We start from the raw sequence: 23,697 nt of genomic DNA on the forward strand, positions 1-23,697 counted from the left end.
TTCTCCTAGAGCGAACAGCTGTACCAGACCCGTTTGGGGTTTTTTTGTGTTTTTCTTTTAACTCTTTCATATTTTTTGCTTAGCTCAGCAGGTGATATGCTCAAGAAATCCCAGCCCTCAGGAAAAAATCACACTGGGCACTCAGGGTGCCACTTCTGCTTCCCATGGCTGAGTTTGGCAGAGCCTGTAGTGACGGGAGGAAGCCACGCGCTCGGTGCTGGCAGCACGAAGCACACAGGGGTTACTCACGGTCATTGCTCCCTCATCTACATATCCAGTTACAAATTCCCTCTTGCCTTTTTGTTCCACACAAGGAAAAAAAAAAAAATCAACCCCCTTCGCTGAGGCGATGGAGAGGTTACTTTGGGACAAGAGTTTCTCCCTCACCTTCCTCTCTCCCTCACCCAGCAGGTCCACTGAGCAATACACAGGGTTTGACCACATCATGCAAACTGCCCACTGGCCCCAGTCACCAAAAACCATCCACTGTCCCTCTCCCAGCCCAGAGTAAAGCTGGGAAAAACAGTCAGATCTTGCAATAACATAAAAACATAATATTCTTTCCAGTAGAGGCTAAAGCACCTTGCTTCCCTGCAAACAGAGAAAAAAACTTCCCCCACTCAGATTCCCTGGTTACTTCCTAAATGCACTAAACTCCCTAAACACTTCTGCAGTTTGTCTGGTTTTTGGTGAGATCAAGTCGAAATTTCAGAAACTCGGATGAACAAAGGGGTAACTGGCTAAAGGCACAGAGATCAGATGTTTGCAAGATTTTTCATTTAATTTTTCATCTGTCCCCATTTAAAACATTTTTCAAGCTCCTCTTAAAGGGTCACATATCTTTTTAAAAAAACTTAACCAAGCAATAGTTCTCCTGTTTTCATGTTTCCCCATTATTGTTTTGTTTTCAGGTTTGCCTAGGATTTTTTTTGCAGGTTTGGTTTGTTTGGTTTTTTGCCACATGGAAACAGGGGATATTCTTGGTTGGGGACATACTCACAGGAAAGCAACCTGTGCTATACCTGGATAGTCTGTAATCACAATATGGAGTAAGAGAGAACCAGCCCAACATTAACAGGACATATCTACTCTGTATTTTTGTCATGCCAATCATTTATAGACTCACTCAGCACTAGAATTTGCTGAAAATCAAAGCTGCCTTTCAAGACACCTCCTACAAACCTCTGGAGCAGTTCTCATCATCATTTGGAGGAAAACATGAAGGGAACAGAATGTAAAGTTATCAGAACAGCTCATGGGACAATGGTGGGCTTCCAGTCAGCTGGTCATGAACCCAAGCTCACTGGACATAACCCTTGGCTGGCCAAGACCACACATGGAAGCTCTATGAGACCAAGGTACTGAATCCCAACACCGTGGTCTCACTGCAGTGCCCTAAGCCAGTCTTTCTTACCATGCCTTTTCTCTCGCACCCCATCTGGTCCTACTTCCAGAACTTGCGGCTGTAAGTCTTATGTAGTCACCCTCAATCACAGAGCCATCCATAAAGACTTGCAAACGAAACCACAGAAAAGCACTAAACATTGCAATCAGCCTAAATTCCCGCCCTGGATATTTCAAGAAGACAAGAGCTAACACGGGTTTCTTCTTGAAACCTGCCATTGTCCTTCAAGACTCCTTGCCCACTAGGGCCTAAGGAAATACAAGAGCATTAGAACTCCTCCAAAAATAGAAAACATAAGCAACAGGCAAATCTTTTTAACACTACTATCAAGCTCACCTAATAACGCAGACATCTGGCATGGAATAACACATTTTACAGTTGGAGACCTACAGCTGCAATATTCTCGTGCCATGAAAGTTCAGACACACCACCAAATTATCTAAAAACTGTGAGGTGAAACATGTCAGCTCAAACAAGATTTAATTCACACATCTTCTCTCACACTGGAGACAGACCAAGAGGGTGCCAGTTAGCTCAGTTGGTTAGAGCGTGGTGCTGATAACACCAAGGTCACGGGTTCGATCCCCGTTCGGTCCCCATGTGCTGCCTGCGCTGCTTGAGAGGTGTCCCTGCCCATGACAGGGAGGTTGGATTAAAATGATCTCTAAGGTCCCTTCCAGCCTAGGCCATTCTATGATTCTATGATTCGTATCAAGCTGGCTGGCACAGAGCAATGCAGCTGCGGCATCCATCCAGCACACTGGAGAGAAGTCTCTCCATGTACTTTTGCTGACACAGGCATTCTTTCCTCTCCCCTTCATCTTCAACCTAAAACCAGGGGAGCCACAGTCCCGCAGGTTGCCCTTACCATGACCACCGCAGGGTACACCCTCCTGGTCAAAACCTCAGGTCCCAGCAACCAAGATAATCCTCAGGCACAAACGTGGAGACGAACTTGAAGTCAAACTGAGCAACCATGCGCATAGACAGTCAGATGTGATGTGAATCACCTCACTGATTCCGTGCTGGGATGAATGTCTGCAGGAGGAATACTGAGGTAGCTAGTGCTCCTGGTAGAGAACTTCTATAGTTTCAGTCCTGACCTCAAGGGAGTAACAGCAGAGAATCTAAACAGAGGCCTTGTTCATAAGCCATGCAAATAACCTTCAGTGCCAGCAGGTCCAGTGGGGCTGAAACACTTTTGTTCTGTCTAGCTTGAGCCCAGGCACTGCAGAGCAATACAGAAGGAGCCAGTCCCCATTCAAAAAACAAGTAGATTTCCCAAGGACAGGGAGAAAGGTACTCCCTATGGGCACACAGGGGTGCCTCCAGCAGAATTAAGAGCTTCTAGAGCTGGACAACTTATGCCTTAACCACAAAAGCACCCTTCCTCTCTGAAGTCACAGGTCAAGATTAGACAATCGCACACGGCAGCACTTCATAAATACTGACTTCATGAAAGGCACAGCCGTCCTTCATTTCCACACATTTCAAAATGACCTCAGGGGCTGCATTCTTGGTATGGAAACCAGAAACTCATGATTTGCAGGTTGTAGATCATCTCCTGCAGGACAGACATACTGCTTTAAATCTTTCTAAGAATTACATTTTCCTGACAGCTCAACTTCTTCCAGCACCTCAATGCCTGAGCAAAGACCTAGGCTGGTTACTCCTTGCTTGAGTATCAAATCATTTTGACAATAGAGAAAAAACACCTACTTAGGGAGCTCAAGACATCCACATGAATTAACAAAGGAAAAAGAATCTCCACACTTCTAGTTCAATCAATCAATCAGTTAAATTGTTCATTAGAAAACATTGCAAGTCAGTGTTATATGGGTTCTCTGTCCATGTAGATCAGAACTGAAGCACTGATTATGCAGTGAAGAAAGCATCCATGGTCCACATGTTCTCCACAGCCAGAGGTATTTTAGCATGCACATTCTAGAGGCACAACCCCACTTACTTTCACAAGTTCAAAAGGTGTCTCAGTGCAAGAAAGTGCAAGAGCAGCCACTCCTGGGAACCATTTTTAATTTGTCGATCTTACTACTAGTATGACCATGACAGGTCTCACAGCAAGCAGTGACCATTTCCAGCAATACTGGGAAGATCCACCAACAAGTGGGACAAAAAAAGCCTGTGGGGACAGGTTACAGAGCAAGACTATTATCAGGTTTCTCCCCCATTCTTTCTTGCTTGATTTGGAAGCACAGAGGGTTCATACCTTCCTCCAGAAACTTAATGATACAGTTTCTTTTAAAATTAAACAGGGTTGAAAAAAAAAAAAAAAACCACGGAAATTGTGGCTATGGTTTTCATATCCTGAATGCTGCCTTCTAAAAATAAAAGGCATTCAAGTGGTATTTCAACATATCTCAATCCACCGTAGAGTACAAAGCTCACCAAGCCTGACTTCAATTTCTGAGTTTTTTGCCCAAAGGGTTTGTGTCCGTGGTCTACAATAAAACAGATTTTCAGCCAGTTTAAAACTAACAAGCTCAGTGAAAACAACGTGACAGTCAGATCTACTATTTGGCATGTGAAGCTCACAAGTATAAAATTCCCTACCAAAAAAATGGGTAGAGGAAGAGGCAATTCATGCCATAAGTTAATTCAGAAGCTAAGAGGAAAGTAGGACAGTGTGTTCAATCTACAAACATGACTATTTATCTTCAGGGGATTTCACCTCCTATTGATGGAAAGTGCAAGGCAGAAAACAGTTACATTATTTTCTGCATATCCATTGCAATTGGAGGATTTATCAGCTCTGGCTAAGCCTGTAACCCTCACAGTCAAGCAGCAAGGCAACAGAGAAGTTGATGTTAAATTATGACCCTTTATTTCTCACCACCAGAAACTGCTCAGAGGGCAACCCAATAATTTTTTGTTAACAGCAGCTTTAAGGCATCACAACAAGATGAAATCAAGAGGCAGTACAGGGCATGAGAAGCTTTAGCTTCATTCTTGAGAATCAGCAGGTTTCCACAAGTGCCCAAAGACAACAGGAAAGACAAATGTGTTCCCAGCACCTGAGGCACCTGTCTCCATCAGCTAACAGAAGAAGTAAAGCAAGGAAGAGTGAAAAGTGTGTAAATAAGGCATTTTCTTCACCCCACACTAGGAGTTCAGATTCACAGCTCCCAGTTCCCCACATAGGTGAAACCATACAGCAAGGGAGGTTGGTGTTAGGCACCTCTGTAACACTCACACAAGGACTAAAGTCAGATACCCATACCAGTCTGACTGCACAGCAGGCTGTCAAGCCTGTGTAAACCCAATCCACAGCACCTGGGCACAACCAGAGGACACAGTCAGAAGGTTCTGCAGTCACCTGGGGCATCACTTGTTCACTGTTCATATTCTCAGCAACAGGACTGTTTGCAAGACGCAAACACCTGAAGGAGCTGAAGCTGAGACCAAGAGCTGGAGCTTCAGTAGTTGAAGCATGTGACCAGTAGAAGGACTATGGCTAGTAATCTGCCTTAGCTTTCAGCAAACGCTCCCACCGTGAGAAGACCACAGCAGGCAAGCAAGCAAAGTGCTGCCACAGGATTCTCTCATACATTGGAATTCTGCATTAATTGTTCAATGAAGTGTATGGGAAGTATGCCTCAGGAACGCACTTCTACTGCTTTTTCACACTCTTTACACAACACTGATTTATAGATAAAACATGGCTGAAGCTATTTCCTATAAATTAAAATGGACTTTCAAACAAGTTCAACAGTTGAACCAAAGGTTGAATGACTTGTGAATTGACAATCATCTAGAGGAAACACGGGTCTCCTAATGGTGAAGCCGGTTACAGCATAGTACCCTACTGAGTAAACGAGCCCAATCTACAACGTGAAAATCAAGCCTTTCAGATGGGCCAGTGCTGGGTTTGGCAGGGCAGCAAGCTTTCAGCTGCTCTCATTACATTCCTAACCTTGGACACCACATCTAGAAAGCCTAATACACCAGCAACTTTTAAGGACTTATTTTGTTTTGGGAGGTTTTGTTTTGTTGGGTTTTGTTTGTGGGGGCTTTTTTGCCATTTTTCTTTTTTTTGTTTAGTTGGTTTAGGTTTTTTGTGGTTCGGGGTTTTGGTGTTGTTTTGTGGTGGGCTTTTTTAAAAGTAATTACTATGTTTTCATTTTCCTTTTCCTATAAGGCACTCCTTGCCCTGTGTGGTAGGAATTGTTTGTTCTCAGAGCTGACTACCCCTCTTGATACTAGGAGGAGCTAAAGTTGTCCTCTGAACAAGCTGGACAGCTGTACCCTGACTTGCTGACAAGAAATCAAGCAGCTCAGCAGGCCTGTTGTGCAGGATTGGCTAGTGTGAAAATACAAGCCTAATTCGCTCGCAGTCAAAGTGCTCTTCTTTCTGCAGCTGTGGTTTGACCTGTTTTTATGGCAGGCTACAGCTCTCTGCCCTAGGTCTACCAGATGAGTAACATGCTGCCTCTTCAGACACTAGACAACACTCAAGCAAGCACCCACTTAGCCAGAGCCATCACCTTCATATATTTGCCATGCCAAATGTTGATGTGAGCAGAGAGGAAGCAGCCTGTCATTTATCTCCAGCAGACAGGGTCTCTCCTGGGAGAAAGGGAAACACTGTGTGACTGGCCCAGTCCTTCCCTGTGATCCTGGGACTGCAAACCCTGGAACCACCTCCATTCCTCCACAGGTCACTGTTCTTGCTTAGAAGAGCTTTAATAATCATGGCCAGCACAATCACTCCAGCAGAAAGTAGAGCTGACACCATGTACTGGGGCACGCACAAGAGAGCAGTGCTTGGTTAGCCTTCACTGGGGCTGTGTTAGCTTCAAGGACACACAGCCCATTTAAACCAGGTGAGCTCCCATCTCCAGCCTGCATGGAAAGTCAGCAGCTAACACAAGGTTCACACCTCTCTTTGCGTAGTACTGTAAGTCACAAGTGTCATCAGCCCCCTCTCCTGTAAGGCACAGGACAACAAAAAGACGAGAAAGCAAAGACACAAGGCACAGAAGCAAAAGCCACAGGCCAGACACCAGCAGTCCTGCCAGCAAATGCAACCTGCACAGCTGCTGTCTAGGAAGGGACGGACCCAACCACTTCCACCATGCCCTGTGTAACACCACAGAAGAGATATTCTCACATCTTCTGCAACTGCAAGCCAAATTCTGTTATCAACACAGACAACTGTGAAAAACAGCTTGGCAATGAAAAGAAAATAGAAAAAAAAAAGTATTCATGCATCTAGCAGTGGAGCAGGGGGAAGGAAGAGAAAAAAAAAAAAGCAGCAGGCTTAGAGGAAACATCCCAAGTATTGTCACTGTATTGCTTTAAGAAACAAATCCCAAGCAGAGCTTCAAACAGCATGTTAACTGGTTGAAAACTCTCCATTAATTTTCACAAAATAAGGACAAATTGCAAATTTCTCAGTCTTTGAATATGCTTGTTGGCCACAGAGAAGATGGACCTCAGATATGACCCAATACAATACTTTATTATTACGACAAAATTATTTTCAGGAGTGGTATACAGAACACACTGAAGGCTGGTACAGGGCTATGGAAAAGGTCTCTAAAGGTGAAATGCAGCTGCAAGAAAGAGAAGTGCTTCTAAAAAGACAAAGTAAGGACTTGCCGTTAAAATTGCATTTTGACTGCACTAGGAACATTATGTCCTAAATAATATGTAGATTTCAGATGTTTCAAGACATCAACCCAGGCACAGCAAAACACATTTAAAACCAAAATAAACATCAAAAGACAGACTGGAAACCAAGTGCCATTGTCACAACCAGCCACATAACACTACTCTAATGCCAAACACTGGCTTGAGCACACAAGGAATGACATTATACTATTAAAATGCATGGAGCTAAGCAGAAGCTGAAAGTATGAGCTGTGATCAAAGAGGACCCCGCCCAGAATTTCTTTACTTGGAAGTGACCTTAAATTCAGTGGAAATTAAAGTCACAGGAAAAAGCAGGATGGGACATCTCAATCAATGAAATGACCATTACTAACAGCAGAAGGGTTTTCATGAGTTGGCTACGTGAGCACGCAGCCAGGAGACTGCTGCTTCAAATGCAAACAGAAGACACTATATTAGAACTATTTTTAAATCCCCAAACAAGCTGGAAGAACCACTCCAGCAGTATCGTGCCCCTTGAAAGTTCTCACTGCACCAGCTATCCCGTTTGAAAGGCTTCACCCACAAAACTAGCATGGGTAATGATGAACCTCAAGCAACATGGCAGGCAGAGCTATCCAGGATCAAAGCACCCTGACTGTCTCATACTTATTATTTGTTTGCCTTACATAAGCACCCCTCCCTCGGGTGTGAAGCCTCATTCTGCCACAGCTCCCCTCCTCTCCCTTGGTCACAGATTGAGGTAACTGACTCACATCTTGCTTCTCTTAAAGTTTAACATGATATCAAGTCAGCAGATGATAGTGGCTCTTGCTTCCCTTATGTTGAAGAAGGCCTGTCACTTCTGGATTTAGCACTAAGTCCTAATAACCTTCACGTAGCACAGAACAGCAGAAGCCACTTCTAGAACAAAGGGTCAAACCAACCAGGAGGTAGCAAAAATGCTAAGGATTAACAGCCCAATTAATTTAAGCAGAAACACTATCTACTTGTGCTGAAAACAAAACTACATGTAAATTATTTCAACATCCCATGATTGCTTCCCGAGTTTCAATTTAGTTGGTCATTGGAAAGTTATCCTTACGGATAGCAGTTTGGTTTTGTTTCTGAGACAAGCCTAAAGGAAGAGAAAAGAAAATAATCAAGCTTCAGCACTAAAACAAGAAATCGTTTTCTCTGCCTAGACTAGGACAGCCTTTGTAACCACTCAGTACCTTCCCTAATAAAAATCAGACTGTTGAGCAACAGCACTTGAAAATAGTCGAACAATTTTCTCAGTCTTTGGAAAAGACTGAGAAGTAGATGCTTAGTATGCATGGGTTGCCCAAATTTGCACGAAGTCTTGGCTAGAGATCATATGTCTTGCATCCTAAGTGCGATGATACGCTGCTACTCACATCGAGATTCTCACAACAGGCCCTGCCTTGGTAGTCTGAGGAGCTCGTCCTTCAGGTTGGTGTTATTCTGGATTGTCAATACACTAGTCATTCCCTCCCTTTAGTACTGAGATAGCCTGCTGGCTAAAAATATGCCTTGGAGTACTTGCGCCAATATCAGTGTCCTCTGTGTTTTATATGGAGAACACAGGAAAATTCCTAGTAGACACAGAAGTGAGCAGTGCCTCTTGTTACTTGAGGAAGCTTGTTCTGTGTACCAGAGTACCAAGGCTGTAGAGTTAACCTGAAAAAAAACCAAGTGTACACTGCTGGAGAGGTCTTCAGCAGTGTTTATATGGATGCATTAATAAAATTATCTGCACTTTCTTCAGGTAGCCGCAAGAGACAGCACAAAAGGCAAAAAAAAAAGACCAGGCAGGCAAAGACACTTGTGGTCTTGAAGGGCTATTCCATGGTCTTGAATTCTCTGCCTTTACAGCACACTTTTCCCCGATCTGCTGGGCAGTGGGCAAATATATGAACAGAACAGGGTAATAACACAAGTGAGCAGGCATATCTGATGGCTGCTGATCATGTTGTCGCATTGCTGTGCCTTTGCTATGAAGAAATTTGTTGAGGCAACATGCTTCCATGTCTACAGTTTGCCTCAAGTGGCAAAACACTCTTTTTCCTACTGCTCTGAAGTATCATTGTGTTGGTTAGACAACACCTGCTGCTTTCGCACGCAGCTGGTTGGCACAAGTCAGAACATGCACTCAGACTTTAGATACTGCTATGTTCACAGCAATCTTTGTCCCACCAGCAAATCCCTTTCTGGTATGCTTAGTCACCCTCCGATATTGTCCAGCTGTATTTCAGCTGCACTTGCAAGAATAGTTGGAGAACCACAAGGAAAGGACCTCCTCAGATGTCACAGTTCAGGCTTATTAAGTTCTGACTTTCTGCAGTCATGCAAACCTTCTGTGAGTGTCAACCAAAAATGCATTTAAGGATTAACTCAGGTAATATTTTCCTCTAAAAAGACACATTTAAAAGAACAGAAAGGCTCAGGGAAGGACGAAAGAAACCAAAACCCACAGGAAATGGTCTTTATTTAAAATCCCTTAGAAGAGTCTTTTATTGCACCATCCTTAAAACTAAAGCTAAAGTAAAAAGAGAAGGAAACTTCAGCTGTTTAAAGAGGATGTGTGTCACAGATCAGTCAGAATGTCCTCTACATACAGCTTAGTGCTGCCAGGTCAGCACAAAAAAAAAAAAGCTAGGGGAAGATCTGCAGTTAATAAATGAGCTACATTCCACTAAATTTTCAGACCTACACCAATTTGTCATCAGCTGAGGATTTCATGCCACACAGGCATAAGAAATAGACAGTTTTAACAAACTCAGTTAATTATTAACACAAAAATACACTTTTTTTTTTTTCAATTCAGCAGCTTTTGAATTCAATTTCAAAGTACTTCTTTGGAATTTCGGAAGCAAAACATATGCAAAGTGTGATACAGGCATAAAACCTGTAATCTAAACTAAAAAACACATCTCAAACAAGACACAAACATTACATGACAAAACACAGCAACACCAAAAAAAACCAAACCCCAGCAAAACAATCCACCCCACAGTTGGAAGTGAAGAATATTACAGTTTGCTGAAGCTTTACAGAAATTCAGCATGAGGTGGCAGAATACATTGTTTGATTTTAGCCAGGATTCGGGCACTAGCACTTATTTACTTTATGACCAAAAATATTTAAATAGAACAGCCTCTGTTTCCCATGAAAAAGGCTGCCTACAAAAATTGAACTTCCATGGATTTTCAAAAAGAAAAAAATTCAGTCAAGCATCCTCCTGACTGGGTAAAAATGAACTTTGAAATATTGTTGATGTTGAAACAAAGCTATCGCTTTTTACTGCATCCTGACTCCATTGAAAACTGCCATATCCTACTGTGTCTCAGAGTGAAGGCTCTAGTTCCTTGGCAGCTGTTTATTTATTTAATTCCTATGAATGCCATAAAAATTAGGTAGTAAGTATTCGGAGAGTACACTGAAGATAAAATGCAGTATATTACTAGAGAGGGCTCCAAAGCTGAACATTAACTTGAGAGATATGGGAGGTTAGATCCTGATAAGGCAGTCCGGCCTCAGTAGCAAGTCAGACGCAGAGGCGGACAGGGCTTTTTCCAACTGTGGCAATTTTATAATTGCCACTCTTGCGAGAGCTCAGCCCCATGGATATTCCTCCAAGAAAGATGAACTTTTCACCAGATGACAGAGGTACAAATTTCCTGGCAGACTACTGTCACCAGGCTCAATGTGAAGTCTCTATCCCACTCATTAAACCAACCTCAGACTGTAGCTTAAATAAACCAAGGGCAATCCCGCACAAATCAAGAAATTTATTGAGATTCTGAGATTAGAAGCCACTGAGAACAAATTCAGAAATTGTATCAGAGTGAAAAATATAGAAGATAAATGCAAAATGAAGCCAACATTGAATGTAAGTTTTCAGCAACACAATGCTGGTATTAGCAACTTGAACAGATAAGGCTGCATACAAAGAGAGAGGGGATAATAAGAGAGTATGAAAGTTGTAATTGTTTATTTAACACTCTCCATTTTATTCACTGGTTCAAAATAAAGGTCACTGTTGACAGACCTGGCTGAAGAGTTTTAGGAGACTAAAGAAAGCACTCAGAACTTTTTAATACTGTCTTGCTTTTGTAGCACATGCTAATATTACTTATACTGTGACATGCACAGTAAGCAATCTCTGGGGTTTCTACCATGGTGTCTTTATGTAGATGAGTTAACAGCAAGATAAAGACAGTACCTTCAAGGTACAGTGATTTGGTATCTGTTGGAATAGCTGTGTTGTTCACTGTAGATATGGGCACTGTTGTCTTGTGTACATGCAGTCAGACCATTAGTGGGCACCATCAGGTCAGCTGGTGTTAAACAAACAGCCAGTGCAGCCCTTCACCAGGGTAGACCAACACTAAGACACTTGTGATTTTCCTCACGTTTTTAACAGGGTTCACACAGTCTTCTGTGACACGATTCTCAGAAACTTTTTTCTTAAAACTCCTGTCAGTACAGTGCAGATGCTACAGCAAGGCCAGTTTTAATGCAACACTGCATGGATTTTTTCAATTCCACTTTCAAAAGGATTTCAGTCTTTTCCTCCCATACCCACCTACGTAGAATCCAAATTGGCTTAATTCTAAAAACTCTCACTTCAGCAGCATCTCAGCAGAAGGGCAGTTCAGACCAAAACCAGGCACTGAAGTCTAGTTCTGCAGCATCAAAAGACAGCTAGGCACATTATGCTGTATCTGTTTACCCATCTCAACCTTTAACTAGTCATGTAATAACAATGCTGTTACAGACAAAGAAACCTCTGAAAATTCATGTATGGCCCCACAGGAAACACGTATGATTCTCCTGGCAACACATCTAATGCTGCAGCAGAGCTCTGTGCCTAAATCTCTATCTACATTAAAAATTTTATTACTTCAATCTCATCTTTGGCTTCAAAATATTAAGGAAAGCAGAAGCAGACTCTACTGAAAGCATTAACTGTGTAACTGTGTGATTCAGTAAATATCACACGACCTTATTAATAAAAGCTGCATAGCTACCTGCCCAACACATAGCCTGGTGTGCACACTCCCACAGAAATTTTTATATATACCTTCGCATATCTCTTGACTGTCAGCCACACAGTTTAAGACAGAAAAAAAAACCAACTGTCTCCTATGGATTCACACAGAAACTTTGTCCACTACCTACTAGTTACTACTAGTAGTAACTACTAGTTACTACTACTAGTAAGGGACTTAGAGTGCACTTTCAGTAACATTTTGGAAAGGTTTTTCCAGAAGGTCTGCAGTCACCGGCACAACTTCCATTTACTTTCCAAAAAAAAGAAATCTCCGGACATTCAAGTCTCTATCTGCTCAGTGAGCCAGTGATTTGAAGAAAAAAATTAATTAGGCAAATGGGGGAAAACTGCCACACGTATCTGAATTCTCTAACTGCCCAGTCAATATGTCACATTACAAAACCCTTTGGCAATTCAAGCACCTGGTACTGGCAGCTCCTTCCACTTGTTCTATCCCTGCAGAAATTACACCAGTTCTCGCATAGCCCTGAGCTCCCCTTTCCAGCTGGAAGCTTTGGGCTAGGAGGCAGCAGCAGCCAGGAACACCCTGGGGAGCTCTGCTGAGGGGTAACACCAAGTAGCCCATACTGAAAACAGAGAAAAAGTAGTCTTCCTACCCATCCTTACAACTCAAGACGATCTCTCTACTGATGCCACAGGACGGCATCTTTGGCAACTTTTTGCTCAGACTGCAGGAAACACAAGGACCTGTGCATCACTATGGAGTGCAGTATCAAAGAACCCAGCTGTATATTTATGTGCAATGGCAGTAATGCCACCCTGCCACCACTGGTGTCTGCAGGCATTTTCACGAGTGAAGGCCACTTGGACATACAGTTCATTAGTCCTCATTCTAACCCGGCTGGGTTTTGCTAGGATCCTTGCCAAGGGAAGTCAGGGAGGAAACCAGCTTAATTAGGGCGAGGTAAGCAGGTGTAAGAATCAATTTGAATGTTTAGCTTAAGGGTGTGGGATCAATTTTTGCTAGGGAAAAAATAATGAGGAGGGAGTTAGCTGCCACCTTAATGTCATCCAGCAGGTAATGGACAACATCCTGTTTGCCTGAGCACTCTGATGATCATAGAGTAGGACACACATCGCCAGAAAGCCTTTCCTAAGGCTGCTCCTCAGGCCAAACTTCCAGTCACCCTTTACACGTTAAATAAAAGTAGCACTATTAGCACTGGCCATGCCGCTATAAGCAAAAACTATCAGTAAAGAACCGTCTAAGACAAATGATAGTTTAGTAAGCCAACATTGGTTTACTAGCAAAGGTGGCCAAGTGTGGATGCTAGATGAAACCAGCATACTGCATCGGAAAACTGCAACATACTTAGTTTGTAACTTATTAGTATAAAGACACCTAACTTGCCACTAATTCTACAATTACTGGTTAGTGATAACAGTTACAGTCATCATTGGATCAGTATATTAAAGTTAGCCTCACCTCTCATGTAAATTAGCGAGCATGTTCTTTGAGGGTGGGGGGGTGTTGAGCTTTCAGCACTCTGAATTGAAGTGGTAGTCGCCATCTTCCACTGCCACATTTAATTTTGGCTCGCTCTCAGCCTTTCATTAACAATTTTTGATGTTTCCGTACCCTCTAATCTCCCTAACAAGGTTTTGACTAGAAAAGCCCCGCTTAGGTCTGGTTCCACACACCCCCAAGGACGAACAGCTCGTTAAAACCTTCTAAACAAGTCTACTTGCTATCTCCAGGTGCACACTACCTTATTATCTTTCCTACTAACCAGCTGGAAGATTTCTTCATTGCATCTTCCCATCCTTGAAGCAGTATTCTTTGAAAGACTGATTTACCTGTCTTAAGGCAGTAAAAATTGTCCTGCCACCATTACAGCAACATTCAGATGGGCTGCAAACTCCTTCAGTTCTAAGACCTAGATGTCTGTGCAGCAGGATGCAAAAACAGCAGAGGATGCCACCCAGCTGATGTTCCTCCTGCACCATGAGCAATACTAGTTCACTGAAAAAATGGGAAAGGCAGGGCACATGTGGAATAATAGCCTAAGATCTGATGTAATTTCTTATGTGATGTTTGTTTGCCTACTACTACATTTTTGTTTAGTTGGGCTAGTTTCAAGAAAAATAAGAAACACGCCCTTTGGGAGCACTGAAAGCTAAGAGCAACAAAGTAAATACCAGCTAGTCTAGCTTATAATGTGCAACTGTAAAGGTGGCTTTAATTTTACTGATTGATTTATTATCCCATGGTGCTACAGAACAAAGCATTTGGAAGCCCTGTAGAGAGAAGGAAGAAATAAAGTGTGCCTCAGAGCCAACCACAAGCTGTACCTCCACCTTTCAAAGAAAGGAGGAAAGCTTCCTTCTTGCAAACACTTTATCCTTTCCTGAAACAGCATTAAGGCCAGTCACAAACCCAGTGCCTGCAAGCAGTGAGCCAAACCCACTGCTGCTGGCGATCCCAGCAGCCATGTCATGCTCTTGGAAGTGCTGTCACCAAGGTCTTTGACTCTCTGTTCAGATTTGTGCTCTGCCATATCACGAGTGTTGAAGACTTTGGTGACATTGCTCGTCAGAGACGTAAAAAGTCCCGAGAAGAGGGGACCTGGCTCCTATCTGTAAAATTGATTATGTTAAGGCACGTGTGTGCCTGCACGTAGATTTCACTGCTCAGGGCTTGCTGGAAGCAGCCACAGAACAAACAGCAGCATCCTGTATGGGGTGTATGCGTGACAGCTGCCTGTGCTGAACCCTCTCATACCACCAGGAGGTTCTTCATCCTGGCCAGAAAAGGTGCTACATGAAGCAAAGGTGGGCTGTTCCCTGCTGACAACACTTCCCCCTCCCTCTGCCAGAGAGCTCTTCTAGAGGTTAGAGCAGCAGAGAACAGGAGCCTCACCTCAAACTCCTGGACTAACAGCCTGTTGTCACAAGGGATTACCTACCATCTCATCAGTAAGTGACTGAGATACAATGCCTGTTGGCATGGGCACACAGCACTGCCTGACCAAAACCTTAGCGTCCTACCTTGTCTTTAATAAAGACACTGACTGGCAGGGACCTGTGTAAGCACCCTGCCATCTTAAGCAGCAAGTCTCCCTTCCCCAGGATTCAGCACTTGCCTAATCTCACATCACACCTGGAATGTTAGTCTGAGAGAGTTGTTTTAAAGAAGCTTCAAGTGAAAGCACTTTAGCAAATGCTCTCAAAATAGATTCAATCAAGTGAAGCCAAATACAGGCATGCATGGTCTGCATGACTAGTATTAGAACAAAATCTGTACCACAGCTCCAATTTGCATGCTAGTAATGGAAGATCACCTCCTGAAGCCTGTTTCAAAGCCATCAGGCAGCAGCGAGAAGCATGTGAGGAAGGAGGGTCACCTCATCCACATGACAGGGAATGAGTGAGCTGCAGAGACTCCAGTAGAGCCCACATCACACCATAGGGAGCATACAGTCCCTCCCACCAGGGAAACATGAGATCCAAAGCAGCATCTGTCTGCACCAGCGATCCACATGGCTCCAGGTCCAGAGCTGGAACAGAGGAGGTATTACAGATGTTTTCATTTATTAGCTCATCAGGTAATTACTTCTCCTGCTAACTGGGGAAATACATGTTTAAAGGCAGGGCTCTGAAGTTTGGAGGTGTGCTTACATCTGGCATCTGTACCTACTGTCTTCTTAGGTTCCCAGTCACTAGAGGAAACACCAGAGAGAGGAAAGGATTTAAACACTTCTCACACCTCAGTGTCAACAGCAGCTGAAAGGTTAAGCTGTAGTTCCCTTCCTTGCACAGGAATCTAAGCACTGCTAAGCATAAATACACAAGTACACAAGTACTTTAAGATTACAGGATGCTGTTTTATGCAAACTGTCAGAGAATGAATCAGACAGCCAAGGAGCGGGAAGCAGGGACCCCCAAGATGGAGGCTTTGTAAATGAGTATATCATGAGAACAAACAGGCTTTGTCTCTTGCAAGCCATACCAACAATGGGCAGTCTGTCATTTAATGACACAGAGGCTTGAGTTTTTTATTAAGCATCTGAAGTAATTTGTTATAGAAATATGATCTTTGATGACTGTTCTTAGGCTTATTTTTGCAGACTGTTAGTCTTTACAGTATAGAGAAAAAAGAGCCTTCTGAGTTTCTACTTGTACAATACTCCGTATGCGAAATACTTCTTGGAATCACTCCTCCCCCTCAAACTTTTCCAGCAATGAGAGCTTCAGCTTGTGGATTTTATTGTTTTCTCATAAATGTCCATGTCTGATGTTCACCTCATATTTCAATACAATATACCAGTACGCACTCTGAAAGAGTTAACTTCCCGATACTACCGCAGGCATGAAGTTTAAAATCCAGTAACAACATCTGTCATTCTGACAGAGAGACCTTGTTCCCACAAGACCACCAAGCCAAACCATCTTATGTCATTTTTGCTCTGTTCCTTAGGTGTCTATCTTCACACAAAGTGTTCGCTCTCTATCCTCTCACCCTTAAAAACACTGCAGATTTACCTAAAAGCATGAAAATGCCATTTTCCAGTCCTCAGGGTAAGAAAAGTGGAGCCTTGCAGTATAGCTATTGGGCCCAGAAAGGAAGAGTGTCCCCTTATACCTAAGTAAAAGCATCAAATAATTCTCCAAGAGTAAGTAAACCACAGTAGCACCTTTAGATCTGTTCATATCAGGATTAGGCACAGCCCTGAAGGTAAGAGAGGAGAGTTACATATCCAAGAACTTGCACAGTTCTTGTCTGCACATACAATCAGCACACATCTGCCAACCTGCCACTAACAATACATGCGATTTCAAAGTGATCTGTAATGTACTGAGCAACTCCCGAAAGGATGTAAAAACACATCTCTGCTTTAAAAACATGCTCAGGACACAGACACTATATTCACATCACAGCAGGTCAGATACTGTTCTCTCTGGAGCCTGCCTGAGTGACACTCAAAGACAGCTAGGAAGAACGACAACTCTAAGACCAGGGATAACTTTTACATAACACAAATACCACCTGTGTTCACAGAGCTCCATGTGGTAGGGGCTGTAGGTGAAGACACTCGATGGCTGTGTTCCCTGCTCTATTTCTTCATAAACCACTACTTCCAACAGAGACATGCAGTACCAACAAAATAGCCAAGACAGTGTTTCAGAGAAGAGTACCCAAAAAAGCTTTAACAAGCTCCCATGCCAGACAGACCTGGCAATAACTGGAGAATTGCCACATTTACCAAGACCAGGCAGAGCTGTTTTAAGTACCAGCTCTGCTCTAAGCTTCCCATGTGGTCTCACACTAGGCATTCATCTGTACGGGACAGAAAGGCACACCAGACCTCACTCAGGATAAAAATGGAAGGATTCTCTCTTTCATGGCAAGTGGGGCTGTGCGAACACCCAAGATTTTCTTTTGAACCCTGCCATTCAAAATCCTGCCAGATAATATCAGAGAATGAAGTATCTTACATCACACAGTAACAAACAAAACAAAACCCCACCAAACAAGAAGGGAAATGGAGAGTTCATTGTCAGGTAATTATCAGCTTTAAGTTTGTAAACTGGAGGGCAACATCAGCTTTTCCTCATCTGCTTTCTTCCAGTTCACCATCCTTTGGAGCTCAGAGGGCAGAGCACTGAATTGCAGCTGTCCTGAATTCACTGCTTCACTGAAAAAGAGCAAATTAACCAGTGTTTTCCAGAAAGGTGCATTACTTTAACTCCTTTGAGAAAGTCAGCATTTTAACTGACTTCAGTGGGCTGAGAATTGTAATTTCACATCCAAAACAGCTGCTATTCTTGCCATTACAGACCATCCCTTTTCTCTTCCACCAAAGAAGCTAAAGAGCACACAAAGCTCTGACACAGGAGAGTTAAGGTATTTCTGCAGGATTGGAAAAGTTAAGATGAGCTGTAAATTATAACCATCCATATTCCCACTACAGTACATTTCAGAAATTGACAGACACGCAGAATTAACTAGACCAGAAATGCCAGGTAGAGGTGGCTTTTTCTAGCATGCAGTTACCTGAGACAGCGGAGTTTCCCAATTTGCGCAGTTTTCCCAGGACCTTCTGGACATCCTTTATGCTCGTGTCCTGTTGGCTGTACAAGAGCAACCTCTTGGCATCCGAGAACAGGCGGGAAACACTGGTGACATGTAAACACAAAAACAACCAGCAGTCATCAGCCCTGTGAGCCAGCAACCACAGATTCACTTTTATCTACCAATTCCAAACTTCAGTCCCTTTCAGACATGCCACTGTCCTCTCCAGGATAATAAGCCCTTTCTCAGGTGACCACCCTGGGACAATTCAAGGAGCCTAACAGTAACAGATAGCTCTTAATGAAAGGTCAAAACAAAGTTACATTTGGAATTTTCATTCATTTGAAAGCATTTATTTAAGACTGGGATGGAGATGCCTCTTGCTGCCTGTAAGCTGCTTCCTCTTAGAAGCACAATAATTTAAGTATGCCCTTGCTCCTTTCAAATGCTTCTCCAGGTCGCAGATTTATTTTACTCCTCATCAAGCCTAACTGGCCTGACAGCATGAACATGGGAATCACGGCAGAGTCTCAGGAAGCTGGCCATAAATTGAGTTTCCTGCAACACGTAAGCTGGTAACAGATGACAAGTGTCACGGAGTATCCCCTAGATCTACTCTTCAACTGTCTCTTGCTCTACACTGTCCATAAGGTTCATTAACCAGGGAAGGTGGGTCTCTGAAAAAAAGAGCTTATGCCTTGCCCTTTTACAGGCCAATTCTATGCAACTGATACGAGAATGGACTCATTCCTCACCCAGGCCCATCTTTTCATTCAACAAGAGCTTCAACTGCTTGGACTTGGAGATATTACTGCACACCCACCAGCTCTCTGCTAGCTTCTCTAAACTTGGTAGCTGATGAGCTTGGTACTTCAGAAGCAGCAGAAAAACTTCGATAGTATACAGTTACACAGCTAGCTGGCAACTTCAAAATACGCTTTTCCACATTTTCCCCCAAGAACAGAGATTAGGAAAAAACAGGCAGACTCACATGGAGGCATTGAAGTTTCCAACTATACCGGGGGATTCTCCAGGAGTTGGATAGCGAAAGCAAGGGTTGTTGGCATTGCAGATGATCCCCTGTATCCATGGCAAGGTTCCCGCTGAAGGCATAGCTTTGTTTGGGAAGTGACCTTGAACAGAAACACATGAGTCAGGAGACGGAAACACAGATACAAGCCACTACTACACAGCATTGCACTGGGAGGGCAATGCTAACCCTGCGCTGGTCACTGCCCCAGATTGCTTCCAAGAGAGCAGAACAGCCAACAACATGAGCTCAAAGTTTCTTATTAAGTTCCACACACAGCTCTAGCCTCCTTCAGCAAAAAACTACACCTCATTAAGCCTGGAGAAGCTCTTTGCTACTCTCATCTTTGCAGCACTGCTTTTGGCCCTGTTAACAGGAATATAGCATTTCTTGCTGAGTAATGACCAACAGCAGGCAACTCCAAAGCTTGTCAGTGGTGAGCACATGCACACACATGCTTCTAGCCAGCCATGCTTCCCTGGATTTGAATGCTTAACTAACATAAGAATTTGGCTAGAGGCCAGATCAACAGCGCCAGTCAGGGTCTGGATTATGAAGACCCAGAATACCTCTATTCAGTCCTTCTGGTTTTCAAAATTCACTCACCTTGATTACATACATATAAACACCAAACGAAGGGTGTACATTGTAAACATCAAAGGAACTCCCTTGTGGAGTCGATGCTTGTGCTGGTTTCCCTGAAGTGAGTAGGTCATTGCTCTCCTGTACTGGCGTGGTTTCCAGACAGGCTTAAAACTTGAGGGTTCAAAAAACATTTAGGCACCTGCCTGCCATATTTCAAACCTTCTTTGCTAAAGTCTAACTCTTACTACTAAAGACCTACTTAAGTCATAGCCCAGAGCTTACATCCTGTTTGCATTGTACATGCTGGTCAAGAGTTAAAGCAGTGGCAGATCTCCAGCAGCATGCCACTGAGGCAACTCATGAATCCTTCACCCTCCAACAAGAGAGGAAGGAAGGCTTCCCATGTATCATCCTGTACCTTAGTCAAGTCATCAGGCTGCTTTCTGCAAACAAACTCACTGCCTCACCCCTACATGAGAGAGGGGAGCACAAAGGAAGGTTATGTCCCTTCCTCAGTATCTCTAACAGGTACTCAAAGGAGGAGCTCAAGGCTCTGAGCACACAGTAGGCATATTCTCCTCGTGTCCACCTCGTCCTCCTATCATGACTGCAATCACATGGAGTGGGGCTGGCTCCCTGCCTCCACAGCCACAAAAAAGCCACAGTACCAAAGTCTCAGTGGGAACAAAGGACAAAGCTGATGAGTTACAGTAAGGCTGGTTTATGTAGGTGGCTGAAGGATAACAGGGAGCTTATCAGCCCTCCCTGAAGAAAGCCACAGACTCTGTCCAGAAGAAAGGTAATGGAACCAAAAGTTCATTGTTTCCAGTACTCAGGGGACTGCTTGTTCTCAGTTCTGCTTAAAATAGAAAAGCTATTTACCTGAGATCTGACTTTTGCTCCATTTTGCTTTTTTGTTCTTCTTGGCTGAGGGGCTTAGGGTGGGAGAAAATAAAACCACTAAGACTTTCAGAGTCCTTGTAAAATTTCACAGAGAACCACATTCTCTCTTCTCCATACCTTTTACTTTACACAGTTAAGAATTCAAAGAAGCTATTAAAAGCAATATGAACAGATGAAAGGTGTACAAGCATTCATAGTAAGTTTTTTTTTGTAGAGAGTGATGCATGTAACAGTGGTTTCTTGAAGAATAAAGCAGGAATCTGCCAGTCTTAAGTCAGATGATTTACACAGAGAACAGCACACTGTTTTCGATGACTTTGCTGCAAACATCTAGCTTTTCAGTGGAGATTTAAGTAGCTTTGTCAGACTTTTTTTCCCCCAAATGAAATGCATTTTGAGTATCTTAAAGGGTTACAGGAACAGAAAAGTCAAGCTCTACAAGACAAAGTCAGCCATCTTGCTCAGCAGCAATCTAAGATGTCTTCTCTGGCTTGTCTGGTGAAAGTCATGTAACTACCACTTAAGAGCTAGCAAAATTTTCCCCCATGTTTTCACAGAAAGTTCCTCACTTGGCTAAGCTCCTAGAAATAAAAAAAATCCTGACTAGGAAGTCTGACCACAGAAACAGACCAGTCATTGGTTCTTCTCCTCAAACAGGAAAAGAGAACTGAAATTCTTATCTGCTTGTTGAAAAAAAACCCTATGCCATTAAAATACTGAAGCTATCTAGAGGCTACAAAGCACCTGCATGCAGCTGCGTTACTGCTATCATCAGACATTACCTGCAAGTGATTTCCTAACAGCATACAGCACTGCCACTACAGATAACGATCCTGTTTCCCTTCAGGCATCCACATGATTGCCACAGAGTTCACTTTGAACTCAAGGCTTCTTTCCTTCTGTCTCTGCTCACAGTTCAGCAAAAGAAGTTCCACTATACAACACATTCGTATCTGTCAGCAATAGTGAGCGTTCAGTGAAACCAGCCCAGACTTAAATGAAATAATTTAGTTACCTATTCTCAGCAGCTTTTGAAAAAATTGAGAGGAGTTGACCATAAAAAGTTAACAAATGCCCTACATTCTACAATTCCCAATGACAACATGGGGAGAAGACAGATAAGATAGTATCGGTCAACATAAACAGGAAGGAAAAAGGGCTGCAGGTGGAAGACTCAAAACTCTGCTTGTGACATCAGGGTGCCAAAGCAAAGGGTTTAAAAGTACGCTAATGTCTAATAAGCCCAATCTAAACAGCTCCACAAAATGGCAGCTCTTGCTAGGTTTGAGTTCATGTACAGCACTGCCACAGCTGAGTCTAATTACCACTGAGGCTGCAAGTTACTTACACCAGCTGAGCAGACTGCTTATTGCTTCTCTTGAGTTTTACACCCATATTACAGGTATCTCCCCTAATGCCACCGTAACATCCACTCAGAAAGAGACAATTAAATGTTGTGCAAAGTATGAGATCTAATTTAGGGAAAATTCAATTACCCTGCAAAGCACCGCAGAAAGCGAGTTAGGCCGCACACGGAACCAGCAGTATCCAAAGTGTAATAAGCAACTGCAAATATTAACAGTCCAACTTTGAAAGGAACCATGCAAGCTTGAAAGCCCAGCAAGGAGCATAAAATGCCCCAGCCAGTGCAACAAATCACAGGGTAAGTGCTCTAGTTCTTCACTCCCTTTGGGAATGAAACACTTCACAATACCCTCCAAAATCACGTTGTGCTGACCCTTAGACCTTACCTTGAAGTAATCAGGCAAAGGAAAGACAAACAAAGAGCTCTTCCACAGTCAGCGGTACAAGCCTGTCACCAACCGCAGTGAGACAAAGCATGTTGCTAATAAACAAGTCATGCTTCCTAAATCAAATGGCAACCAGAACAGAGGCCTAAAGATTGTCATTCGCAGAGCAAGAATAAGCTTGCTTTGAAAGAAAAACAGAAATGTACCCATTCAGTATGTAAAGAGAAAAACACAATACTTTTTCCCCACAAATATATGATTGCTGCATCTACTGAATACAGAGCTGACAATCTAATGGTTAGAAGGTATGGAATTGCTCTTGTGCTCTTTATAGTGGTACATCAACCCACTTTACTAACTGAAATTGAGATTGCCTTCTTACAGATCTGAACACTCCTTTTCTTTGTGCTAAGTCACATGCAGATTAACAAGAAATAAGACTTGAGTTCTGTCTTTGAGCTCAGACAGAACCAATTCTCTGTTCGGTGTTTTTAGTTTTCAGCTAATTCTCTTTCAAGAGCACTTTCTTAAATTAACAGCACATTCCTGAAGACAGTGTTTGCTTTTAGTAGTTATAGCACTTCGTGTTCACAGCTGCTACCAAGGATTGGTATGCAGAAAGACTATTCCTTACACTTGCTCCTATAGAGACCAAGGTAACTGCTAAATCTTGTGCCCCACGTTAGTGGCCCATAAATAAGCTAGAAGATTGCACCTGCAGGGAGGAGCTGAAAATACACATGAACCAAAACAGACCAAAGTATTCCATTCCATATACATCATATTCAATCCCAAACTAGACTTCCCTAGTGCCTGCCTGCTTTGCAGCATCAATGGCAACTCATCAAGGGAGTTTCAGTATTGGTTTTGTATACATTATTTGCATTATTTTCTTATGAGTATTATTAGTGTTTCATTAAAGCTGTTTTAACTGTTTTTTTACTAATCCATAAATCTCTCTCGTTCCCTCTCTGTTCCTTTCGGGAGTGAGAGGGGTTAATAGAGAGCATCTGTCATTCCTCTAGTGGCTGGCCCCGCCCTAACCCTTGACAGTGGGTTTTTCAGACTTGTCACAGTTGTGCAGAAATTCTCAGCTAATACATTAGAAATTAAACAGCAAAATCAAAACAAACAAAAAACACCCCACACAAGCAAAAAAAAATTTTAAAAATAAAGAGAAACAGCAAGAAAAACAGTAAAAATGTGCAGTCACAGAGCAACACTGACATGTCAGAACACTGACCTGTCAGATACTGCAGTCCCCAAGGTGGAAGGAAAGGAGCCACTAAAAATTCCCTGAAG

General features: G+C 43.0%; 1 protein-coding gene across 1 annotated transcript in view; it reads right to left on the reverse strand.

Annotated features, from left to right (window-relative positions):
• The window catches only part of ABCA1 (ATP-binding cassette, sub-family A (ABC1), member 1), a 67,548-nt gene that overhangs the window by 38,006 nt on the left and 5,845 nt on the right, over positions 1–23,697 (reverse strand). Inside the window, exons 3-4 of the mRNA XM_009875393.1 lie at positions 19,118–19,259; positions 18,109–18,230 (exon numbers count right to left, since the gene is read on the reverse strand). Coding sequence (XP_009873695.1) covers positions 18,109–18,230; positions 19,118–19,259 — 264 coding nt within the window. The remainder of the gene's footprint in view (positions 1–18,108; positions 18,231–19,117; positions 19,260–23,697) is intronic.

Source organism: Apaloderma vittatum, unplaced genomic scaffold (assembly GCF_000703405.1).
Source record: "Apaloderma vittatum isolate BGI_N311 unplaced genomic scaffold, ASM70340v1 scaffold358, whole genome shotgun sequence".
NCBI classification, from domain to species: Eukaryota; Metazoa; Chordata; class Aves; order Trogoniformes; family Trogonidae; genus Apaloderma; species Apaloderma vittatum.